Genomic DNA, 12,598 nt, shown 5'->3' with positions numbered 1-12,598 from the left:
CTATATAATGTATATTATTATGGACGGAGGCAGAAAAGCCAGGTGTAGATTACTGCACAAAGTGACAATTTTATTTTCCTTGGTCAGTCCAGCTTGTATTTACAAGGCTGACAATTAATACTGAATAAACAAGAACTCAAACTATGAATTATGAAAGAGCTGCAGCATCTGAAACCCACCACAATGAACATTTGAAAGATAAACAGTACCACAGTGCTTCAGTTTCAGCTTCACAGTTTATCTTGTCTTTACTACAGGGGTTGGACAAAATAATGGAAACACCTTAAAAAATCAACAAAATAGAATTTAATATGGTGTAGGTCCGCCTTTTGCGGCAATTACAGCCTCGATTCTCCGAGGTATTGATTCATACAACTTGTGAATTGTTTCCAAAGGAATTTTAAGCCATTCTTCAGTTAGAATACCCTCCAACTCTTTTAGAGACGATGGCGGTGGAAATCGACATCTTACTTGAATCTGTAAAACTGACCATAAATGCTCAATAATGTTGAGGTCTGGGGACTGTGCCGGCCATACGAGATGTTCAACTTCATTAGAATGTTCCTCATGCCATTCTTTAACAATTCTAGCTGTATGGATTGGGGCATTATCATCTTGAGGTGAAGGTGTTTCCATTATTTTGTCCAACCCCTGTATATTGTGGTTGTCTCTCTTAACTCACCATAGTTTTTTCATTAGTAAGTTGTTTGGGGGTTTTTTTGTTGATCAATTACTAGAAATTTCAGGCGACCCCATTTGAATTCCAGGCGACCCCACGTAGGGTCCTGACCCCAAGGTGGAAAAACACTGATCTACATCGTTGCTTTGTGCACATTTTTGCCATTTGCCCCAGTGAAACACTCACAATAAATATGGTTTCTCATGATCAGTAACAATTCTGTACTGATGTGGACGATTACCCAGCAGTGACATTATTCTCATTTCTAGATCATCCATATCTGATGCCCATTAATTTTCATATTCCGTCTGATAATAGATCTGACATTATTGATGCTGAAATCTGGGATAGGGATGTGAATCCAGATCATAGGAGTATTACTCGTCACAGAACTGACTGGTTTCTGACATGTATATGATAGAAATATGTGGAATGCTATATTATAAAAGGGAAGTGGACCCTGTGTGTGTGTTTGTGTGTGAGTGTCTTGGGCATCACACAAAATCCGGAAAGATCTGATTACTGCAGTTTGGCATACTAATGTATTTTTGATCAAGGAAGAGACTAGAAAAAACGGCAAGTTAATAGGACCAATATTTTGGGAGATATTAGATAACTGTACAATTATGTTGCTATGCCCAGAATGCTTTGGCCGTGACTGCTGGAAAAATGCTGTACAGCATGCACGAATACACAACAAATATACATGCTGGGGGACCAGGATTCTGCCCCTCTGGGTCAGAATGTGGAATTTAACACCCCCCCCCCCCCCCCCCCGTTTCACATTCCACCCTCAGTATTGATAATGATGAAGTCCAGGAAGTGGAAGATAATTATGACAATTCAAACTGTTGTAATCAAAATACATCAACTATCATATAGGTGCTTCTATGAAACTGGGTTTATTTTGGTATCTGGCACTTTTCCAGCTTTTTAGACCCAATAATAAAAGAGAAATTTCGACATATTTCCCTCCAGGATGTACCAAATGATGACCTCAGATAAATACAAAAAAATTATACTTTTGCTCTGAGCCATCCCAAAATTAATGAATTTTTGATAAAATATTGGGGCCAAAATAGGACCAGAATTGGAACAGGAAAAGTTACCTAGGTGTCAGTGCATTTGATCTGGAAAACATGGTTAGAAATAGTCTTATATAGCACTATAAGTAAAGACACTGTGTTAAATTTGGCAATCTTAGTGGTTTTTCTAATCCAGACATGCAGGTTTTTCATGAATTGGCAGTCTCATTCCAGGTTTCGTGTTTAACCCATCGTGTCCGCTTGCATTACATGTGGAATCTGCCCATTTAAACACAAATTGTGAGTGATTTTGCAAAAGCAGTAATTTTTGTGAATCACTCTGCCTTGCATAATTAGTTTGATTCCCAAAATGCACCTGTGAGAGACTAAAAAGACATTCAAAAAAAATGTAGCGTGTAATTTTCGTGTTACATGCGGATTTTTGTATAAAAAAATAATATAAAAAATATAAAATGTATTTTATCTGAAAAATAGTTTCTCTTGTATCACATTAAATATTTATTTGTTAAATAGACCCAAAGTGCTTCCAAACTTGCTTCATAACATTAGTCTACATCTGGTTTGAATTTTTAGCCCCAATGTCCTGTTTTTAGGGACCAGTTTCATAGAAGCATCCACTTTCCTTCATCTTAAATTTGTTATTATTTCTTAATAATAAATGCAATCCCAGCTACCTAGGCCTAGATCTAGAAAATATGGCTGAAATAATCTTATATACCACTATGAATAAAGACACTGTTAAATTTGACGGTCCTAGTGGGTTTTCTAATCCAGACATGCAGGTTTTTCATGAAACGTAAGTCTCATTCCAAGTTTTGTATGTAACTCATCATGTCCACTCGTTTCATGTAGAACCTGCCCATTTGATCACAAATAAATGGTGAGTGATTTTGCAACAGCGGTCTTTTTTGTGAAACACTCCTGTGAAAGAATAAGAAGATATTCGAAAAAATAGTGCGTAATTTTTGTGTCCTTTTTACCGTGTTACATGCAAATTTTTGTATAAAAAAAATATAAATGTGTTTTATCTGAAAAATAGTTTCTCTTTTATCCCAGTAAATATTTATTTTCAAAATAGACCCAAAGTGCTTCCAAACTTGCTTCATAACATTAGTCTACATCTGGTTTGAATTTTTAGCACCTCTGTCCTGTTTTTAGGGACCAGTTTCATAGAAGCACCCATATGTAAAATAATAAAGATCATGTAAATATACTATTTTCTTTTGTTCAGACAAGGTATAGGTTTTAGATGTTACTATACCTTGTCTGAACAAAAGAAAATAGTATATTTATATAAACAAGACAAAATGAACGTCTTTAGCTAGCAATAAAGATCATGATTTACCAAACAATTACTTATAAAATATAGACTAATACCTTTTCCCAAAAGTCAGCTCTCCCCAGCATAAAACCTACCACATCTAGAACCCGTGGTTCCCCACGGGTCAGTGCGCTAGTTTCCATAATTTCAGCAGACTGGATATTACCTGTGAGGGTCTGGCGGAATTTTCTTTATTTTCTATTTTAGGTTTAATTTTCTATTTCATTTCTTGGTGCTGCATGTTAGCATACAGTGGTTCAAGATTAGACACAGTCAGTATCTATTTTATCATTTGTGTTTAAATAATGAAATAACTGGTTGTAAACTGAGTCACATGCATGTCAGACCATGAAGACCACGTCTGTTTTCACGCTGCCGTGTAAAACTGTGAAACCTACAAGATAATTGGCTCAGAATTAACGCCCCTTAAATAATTACTTCCATTTTCTTAGTCACTGGGCCAGCTTTGTTTGGCTGAGCTTACATCTGCCTTTGAACATCAACGGCACCTTTTGTCTCAAACTGCCGTAACGTTTCTAGCAATCATCAGATAGCACTTCTGCTATTTTTACTTTCGAGATGCGGCACTGGCCCAGAAAAATAAGATCTGAGTTGATTAGCAAAGCCTGCGAAGCCTTTTGTCGTACATCTAAAAGAGGACCTTCATCTCACGACACACAATGGGATTGAAATGTACAGATATATCTAAATAAAAGTCCATTCTAGTTGAGCACAAGAGGGTCGGATATTTCTTTGAAACGTCACATGAATGAGGAGACATTTTAAGAAACATATTTATTTAACAGAAATTGTCAAGTGTCTTAATTATTCCAAAAAAAAAAAAAAGGGTGAAAGTCAAGACACAGAGACACAATACTATCAAGATCCACACTTCAGTAAAGTCATTCATGGCCTGTAAATGTCTCATCTCCGCTGAGTCCTTTCAGTTTGGAGCTGGTGGAATATTCTGTCAGAGAGCATCCTGTCATCCAGTGAGAGATGGACTTGATGATTAGGTGGGATGATGGCGGAGGCTGGTCTTCGCTGCAGGAACAACCAGATGCGCACACATGCCCTCGACACCCATACTGTGTCCACTCGAGGTTTTTGCTCGGTCTAATCAAGCAGCACAATTGTTTCTGAGCGATGAGGGATCGACACAGGCCACGTGTGATTTTTGCAGCGCAGCTCATGAACACACACGCACACACACACACACGCACACATACATATATATATATATATTACTTAGATACTGCCTACAAGTCCATTACAAGAGGTATTTTCACTGATTGAGAACGTTTCCATCCAGTGCTGATTCTCTTATTTTCTGCATGGATGAAGCTCAGCAGTCAGTTCCTCAGACGTCTGCATCTCTATGAGGATGACCACAGTCGCTCCAAGCCCGTGGACCACGAAAGCAGGCAGGAAGGCAGGGTGCGGCCAGATCGATGAGCTGATATCTGAGGTGTGTGTGTGTGGGGGGTCTCCCTGCTGAGGTCTGTCAATTCCACTCATCTCCCCTCTGCTGACTCACCTACTCAAAGCCCTCAGCTGAAGAAATACGTGGATTCTTTCACCCGATGGAGATCAAAATCACCTAAAGAGGCGAGAGGGAAAATGCAAGAGCAGGTTAGGTTCACCGCTAGGTCTGCTGAATGGAGTTCGTTACATGTTCAAGTGCACGAGTCAAACCGGCATCAGAAAACATTACCAAAAAAAAACAAACATTCACATCAAATTACACTGGGTTACAAAAAAATGTTTTTTGCAAGTTGTCTAGGTTTTTTCAACTGAATTAGGACCATTTTGCACCGCTAAATCCAAAAATGACATCTGTTTTTCTCAATCAGGTCAGGTTTTTTTGCTAATTTGATTTTGAAAAATTTGATCTTCTCACAAAATATAATAATTAATACCAAAATAAGATTGGTAAGCACACTTTATGAAACTTGTGACTTGATTCCTGTTAGGTACAATGGTGTATTCACCACAGATGTAGCAGAATACATCAGGCTTATTTTTGCAAGATCTTCTAGTCAAAGCCATTTCATTCACCTGTAATATTAAAAAAAACATTAATCATAAATTGGCAAAAGTAAAATCTTCAGAACTCGTTTATTGCAAGAAATATGAAAGAATTTTGTATCATATGATGTGAAAATGCCCATAAATGTAAGCAAAAATGTTAAAAAGCCAATATGTAGCATAGTTCAAAAAGTTGACCTGATTGAGCAAAATTCATGTGATTTTTGGATTCAGCACACCAAAATTATCCTAAATCAGCTCAAAAAACTTAAACAATAAATTTGTTGTTGACCAGTGTTATATGCAGCTGTCAGAGGTGGAAAAAGTATTCAGATCTTTAACTGCAGTTTAAGTACTAATGGCACACAATAAGTCATGCACTGTGCAGCATAATGGTTCCTATTACAAGTGCTTAATTTGTAAAGTGGGAGGTGCCAGAACGCAGAGGGGGGGTTCATCTGGCGACTCAAAATGGGGACAGTCTAAAACGCTTAATGTAAAAAAGCTTAATGTCCAAAAACTGTTGTATACACAGACAGAGTGAATGACTGGACTCAGATGTAAGGGTGCTGAAGGGAAAGTGTTTTATTAACAGAAAAATAAGACTTAACACAGACAGCATCCATAACATTAAGGTTTTCGTTTAGATTTTTGCAGAGGTGAAAGTGCACATGATTACAGATGTCCATGCATAATTTGGTGAGGACTGATCACTGCTTTCGGACATTAAGCTACGTTAAGCTTTTTTTCCTACAATGTGCGCTTATGGAGAGGAAACTTTTAATGCATATAGTATCCATAAAAGTGGGGTTTTCATTTTGATTTTAGGAGAGGTGAAAGTGGGTATGACTACAGATGTCCACATGAAATTTGGTGATAACTGATCACAATTTAGACTGTCCCCGTTACATCCATGTTTTCCTTAAAATTTACCTTAAAATGCATCTGAACATTTAGGTTAATGTAAACATAAATGGCTTAGTGTGTTTTCTCTTGTTGATGAAGTAGCAGAGTAAGCCCTCTCCTCCTGCCCACTTTTCTGTCTTTCTTTTTTTTAAAAATTTGTTCTATATTCAACAAAAAATCTTGGATTAGCATCTTCGTTCAAATTTGATGTGCGGATATTGATTTGTATCCGAAAGGGAAGTTTTGTATGACATGCTTTTCCAAATAAGCAAAGAATGGAGAAAAAAAATAAAGATAAAAAATGAATCTGAACGCAAGATTTTTGTGTAACTTCAATGGGGAATAAAGATTAACAAGACAGATAACAACATACTTCTTTTTTTTTTTTTTTTTTCATTTAGGCTATTTATTTTTTCATACAGGTGCCGGATCCAATGAAATAGGTCCCGGATCCGACGTTGGAGGTGCTGGATCCGGCTCAAATTAAGCCCCGCCTATTACTGTTTTACTATTATAGCTTCCTGAGACCCAGTAATGTATTTTTATCCTCTGTAGGGGACAAAAGCTTGACAGTTTTACTGAAAAAAATGCCATCCATTGCAAAGGACATGCCATTAAAAAATAAATAAATAAAAATAATTTTAAAAATGTATCTGAAAAAACTGTTGGATTATGCAGTTTGCAATCAAGACAATTGTTTAACGTAAAAAAGCTACAATTTTCACTTTCCTGGGTCTCAGGAGGATATATAATGTTTTTGAATTAATTCTGCTGCAGCGTTCACGTTCATGCTGCATTTTACAGCTGTGCCTGTTTAATGTTGAGCTCATTCTAACTGCTTTGTATACTGTTGTGTAGTTAATCTACAGAACTGTGCAAAACTCTAAGGTCACCTTTAGCTTTGTTGTTTTGCAGGGTTGAAATGAGCATAAATATTTATCTCTTCTTCTTTTTTCTACAGGAAATACAGGAAATGTGAGTACAACCTTAAAAGCCGCACAAAAAGTTGAATGAAATGGGTTCGAAAGGTTAAAGTCACTATTTAGTTTGATCCCTGAGCTCATGACAAGGAGCAGAACAAACAGTTAAAAACATCTGACATGTGTTGAATGAAACCTGGAATGAAACAGCATAAAATGAATGCAATAAATGTCATATTTTCTGAACCAAAGGGTTAAAGACATGTTAAGTGCAAAGGGAGGTCACACTAAATACGACCACTTCAGTTTATAGAAGCTGTTTTATCTTGAAAATGTGGAGACTGAGAAATAAATATGTGTGGTCATAATTTTCCTGAACCAACAAACCTAATGTTGGTCTAGGACTTCAGCACACTACTGTACATCAATGTATGGACAAAAACATGAGCACACATCACACCTACAGCTTATAGGACTTCCCATTCCTGTTGATTTGAAATATTATCATGATGAAAATGTTCAGTTGTCAATAACTGTCACGATAAATATGAAATTAAGGATGTAACGATTACCGGTATAACGATAAATCGTGGTAAAATTGCAGACAGTATTACCGTTAAAATTCTAATTAACATGATAACTGTGTTTGATTACCACACTTTTAGGGGAAAAAACCCTATGTAAAAATCTGTTTTTATGCCAAATATTTAAGTATAGTTTTAATTTATTACAATTTTAATTGTATATACCTAATATTTGGAACCAATAGTCACTTTTAAAGTCTTTGAAAAGGTTCGTTAAGGAATTTTGTGTTATTTATGCAATAAAGCATATAAATTTTTCAAATCGGATTTTATATTTTTTTTTGTGTTTTCTGGCCTTTTATGTTGATATAGTAGGTTAAAGTGAAAAAAATAATAGACAGATGATATAGATGAAGTTGTGCTGAAAACAAAGATACCAAACATGCGTACAGTAAACATTTGTTTGTATGTATATAAAGGCAAAATCAAAAGTACTGAAAAACGGACAAAATAGGCTCAGATCACTAAAGGTTAATATTTGAGTGTTTCTGCCAACAGAAGGTACATTGTGCCTATTGTCTTATTTTATTTATTTATTTATTTTTAAATACAACTTGGTTAAATTATTTCAGTGTGTGTATAAGTACTTTTTGAACATTTTGAGAAAAATTTCAATAATACCGCGATAATAATGATAACTGTGATAATTTTGGTCACAATAACCGTGATTTGAAATTTTCATATCGTTACATCCCTATATGAAATCAAAATTTATTTTAAGTTTAAAAGTTGATTTTTCTTCCCGTGTGAGAGTTGAAGAAACTAGTAACTTGAGGTTTAATGTGATAATTCATGATCTTAACATGCTAAATATTTCAGAAATCTAGATGTAGAACATCCACAAATCATTCTGCTGTGTTAAAAAAAAAAATCACTGTTTAGTAACATCAAGTAAAAAAAACCTGACAGTTTTTAAGTGTAGATGACAAAGTAAACAAAATCAATCCTAACCTCACTCCTGTTAGCTCTGAAACATCCGAATCAGTATATCCTAATACTTTTGTCCATACAGTGTATCATATCCTATAAGACCACCATATGTTTCACTGAAAGCAGCAGTTAGGGATAGTTTTTAGCTTCGCTGGGCAAGAAATCCATGATTCTGAGAGGACTATGTTTTCATGCTGTAGAAAAATGTGCAGATTTTATCTAATCATAGGTGTTTTCATACAAGTAAGAGCATTAATTAAGTGACTCACAGCCATTAGTATCAACCGCTGCTCAGGTTTTGTCAGATGCGACGGGAACGTAACACTACTCTTCTACTCTGTGATTTCACACAACAGCATGAAATGAAATCGGATTCATTTATATAAACAAGTGGTGCCAGGCACAACAAACCCCGCCCCTCACACGTACTGTAGTTTATTTTGGCATCGATCCCCTCTTTCCTTCATATTCAATACTTGTTAAATATAAAAATTATATATGAGCCAACTTTGAAGTAAACTGAAACAAAATGTATGTTTTATAGGCATTTGAAATTTTGCCTATTATAAGGGAAAAAATTTGAACATTGACCTACTTTTCCCAAAATGTAATGACATCTATTCTGGGTCACTGGCAATCTATAAACCCAATTTGGTATGAATTCAACCAATAGGTTTGCTGCTACAGTGTTAACAAAGGGTGTGTGTGTGTGTGTGTGTGTGTGTGTGTGTGTGTGATAATGAGGCTTTTGATTTGTACCAGAAGAAGGTGTGTATTTAAAATTCTGTTGTGTTTTCGTCTGATTTCAGCTTCTGCCTCTTTAAAGTGGAAGGTTTCTACAACACTTCAACCTTCAGTTTATCATAAAATTCTACATCAATACATTTGGGGATTCACTGGAACAGTCAATGAAAAAAGTACAGAACACATCCTTCAGATTTGTATTTAAGTACAATACCTGGGTAAAAGTACTACGCTCCATTCCACCACCCATTACTCTGAGTCGTACAGGGAACCGGTAAATGTTCTATGAACTTTAAACACTGCTTGAATACTAATTTTAGCTGTGGGTGAGGTCCTGTCTTCCACTCTGCTTTGCCTCGTGTGCTCTTTGCCTCTGACAGCTGCATGCACCAGTGGAAGCGACGTTCTGAATTATTAAGGCGAGAGCATGAGAAGTTGGAAATGAAAAGCTTAGTTTACAGTTGTAGCTGCAGAGCCATGCTAATCTCCAACCTGAAGAGAACGTAAACATAAATAAATATATGTTGGAGTATTTGTAAAACACACGGGTGGACCCTGAATTAGACATCAGACCTCCCTTTGTTTTCTCTAGGTCACAGGGGTCAAACATATGGCCTGCGGGCCAAAACCGGCCTGCCAATGGGTCCAATCTGGCCTGTGGGATGAATTTGTGAAGGGCTGAAATTTCACTGAAGATATTAAGAATCAGTTTTGTTCACGGGCCACATGCAGACCAATAGAATCTCAAGTGGGTCAGAAGAGTCAAATCTATAACATAATACTAGAAGGACTCAGAGCGTCTGTGTGTGTATCGGCATGATTCTGACAAATTGAGAAATTTTTACCTGGACAATTTGCTACCTACTGCTCTCCACATTAAATATCTTGGGAAGTTGATAGGACCAATGTTTTCTGAGATATTAGTCATTTTGGAATACAATAAGTGCGCTGCATGACGGGAAATTAAATTAAAAACAGGAATGCTACATTTACTGCCAACAGTCCCGACATATTGTATTGGGGGGGGGTGTAAATGAGGTTCACAACAGCGGGGAGACATAGAGGAATTAATAACGCCTGTTAAGTATCACTTTCACTTCGCAAATTCAAACAGGAGACGTAGCTACGGTCATATGGTCTGTGGCGTATCACAGACCCTCCGCTAAATCATTCACATGCGTATGAAAATATAAATTGTCCTTCACATTTTACAGAATGATTTACCAAACAATTTATGTGTCAGTATTTACAAAATACAAACATCTGGAGAGGAAAAATTTAATGCATATAGCATCCATAAAAGTGGGGTTTTCATTTTGATTTTAGGAGAGGTGCAAGTGGGTATGACTAGAGATGTCCACATGAAATTTGGTGATAACTGATCACAATTTAGACTGTCCCCGTTACATCCATGTTTTCCTTAAAATGTACCTTAAAATGCATCTGAACGTTTAGGTTAATGTAAACATACACAGCTTAGTGTGTTTTCTCTTGTTGATGAAGTAGCAGAGTAAGCCCTCTCCTCCTACCCACTTTTCTTTCTTTCTTTTTTTTAATTTGTTCTATATTCAACCAAAAATCTTGGATTTGCATCTTCATTCAAATTTGACGTGTGGATATGGATTTGTATCCGAAAGGGAAGTTTTGTATGACATGCTTTTCCAAATAAGCAAAGAATGGAGAAAAAAAATAAAGATAAAAAATGAATCTGAACACAAGATTTTTGTGTAACTTCGATGGGGAATAAAGATTAACAAGCCAGATAACATTTTTTTTTTTTTTCATTTAAGCTATTTATTTTTCAAACAGGAGACGTAGAGGAATTAGTAACACCTGTTAAGTTTCACTTTCACTTCACAAATTCAAACAGGAGACGTAGCTACAGTCATATGGTCTGTGGCGTGTCACGGACCCCCACTAAATCATTCACATGTGTATTAATATATAAATTGTCCTTTGCATTTTACAGAATGATTTACCAAACAATTCTGATGTCAGTATTTACAAAATACAGACTAACATCTTCTCTCAAAAATCTGCTCTCTGCACTACAACCCTCAACCCGTGGTTCTCCACAGGTCACATACTTGTAGTATCATAATAACCTATAAATAATGACAACTACACATTTTTCTCTTTGTTTTAGTGCAAAAAAAGTACATTTCCATGAAAATGCTTACATTTAAAAACTATCCTTTCATTAAAAATGTGAATAACCCAAACAAAATATGAACAACCTTAAATGTCCTAAGAGAAGTCAGTGCAATTTTAACAATATTCTGCCTGTTGCTAAATGTTTTGTGTATTTTTAGATCCACTGTGATCTGTAAGTTGTAATGTACATCTGTAAATGATAAACATATGAAAATTGCAGTTATTTTTCTTAAGACACTTCAAGTTGTTCATGTTATTCACATTTTTAAGAAAACTTTGTAGCTGTCAACATTTTCATAATGTAATTGTAATTTTTTCATTGGTATTATTTTACTGGTTCGATCATATTGAGCTGAATGTGGCCCCTGAACTAAAATGACTTTACGTCATGTGTTAGAATGTTATCTCATCTTGGTCACAGACTGTTGATGATATAATGTCCTGCATCGCACATAAAAATGAAAACACATTTTTCTTCTTGTCGACATTGACAACCAGCTCTGTTTGAGCCCCACAAGCTGTGCTGCTGCCTTAATGGAATAACAAGTCACTGCAGAAAAAAAGCAGAGTTTAAATTTAAAGCAGAGCAAGGACAGAACAAAACATGACAGACTGTAGCCGTGGAAACATTAGTCTGTGTTCACAGTAATGGATGTAAGGTTACCTGATGGGCACTCTAAGCCTTTTCTCCTTAACTCTGTGGTCATAGATGCATCTGATTCAGCTGGATTACACTCACTGAAACCTGATTCACCTTAATAACAGGCTCAGGATCCTTCATGGTGAAGATTATAATGGATTTCAGTCCCATTGAGTCTGGTATTGAACTGTAAATACGGTGGGCAATTCAGGGACGTGCACACTCACACAGATGCCTGTGGAGCATACCTGACCGGCCTCGGCCACATAAGCTGATTATGCAGAGGAGGGACACAATTAACAGCAATCAATTTCTACAACCAGCTGTCAGAGCCAAGCAGACAGTAAGTGTACAGATGGAGATGGAGAGGCGGGGGGTTATATAACAGCAAAGCCAGCATCCACCTGACTGACTGAGCCCCGGCTTCTGCACCAACAACAGACACACACCAGCAGCAGACACACACCAACAACAGACACACACCAGCAGCAGACACACACCAGCAGCAGCAGCAGCAGCGGCGGTAGGGGATACAGATAACAACCGGCAACAACAATTAGCAATTATCTGGGTCCACCTCCATCTCCCAACAACACAGACAAGACAGACAGCGCACAAGAATCCAATTAAGTATCATTCCTATCAG

General features: G+C 36.6%; 1 protein-coding gene across 1 annotated transcript in view; it reads right to left on the bottom strand.

The window, feature by feature from the left end:
* Positions 1–3,824: 3,824 nt before the first annotated feature.
* The window catches only part of polrmt (polymerase (RNA) mitochondrial (DNA directed)), an 87,052-nt gene continuing 78,278 nt past the window's right edge, over positions 3,825–12,598 (bottom strand). Inside the window, exon 21 of the mRNA XM_030132543.1 lies at positions 3,825–4,646. Coding sequence (XP_029988403.1) covers positions 4,597–4,646 — 50 coding nt within the window. The 3' untranslated portion in view covers positions 3,825–4,596. The remainder of the gene's footprint in view (positions 4,647–12,598) is intronic.

The sequence above is a fragment of the Sphaeramia orbicularis genome, chromosome 4 (assembly GCF_902148855.1).
Source record: "Sphaeramia orbicularis chromosome 4, fSphaOr1.1, whole genome shotgun sequence".
Lineage (NCBI taxonomy): Eukaryota > Metazoa > Chordata > Actinopteri > Kurtiformes > Apogonidae > Sphaeramia > Sphaeramia orbicularis.
The sequence above is the reverse complement of the archived record's forward strand: the minus strand, read 5'-3'. Positions and strand labels throughout refer to the sequence as shown.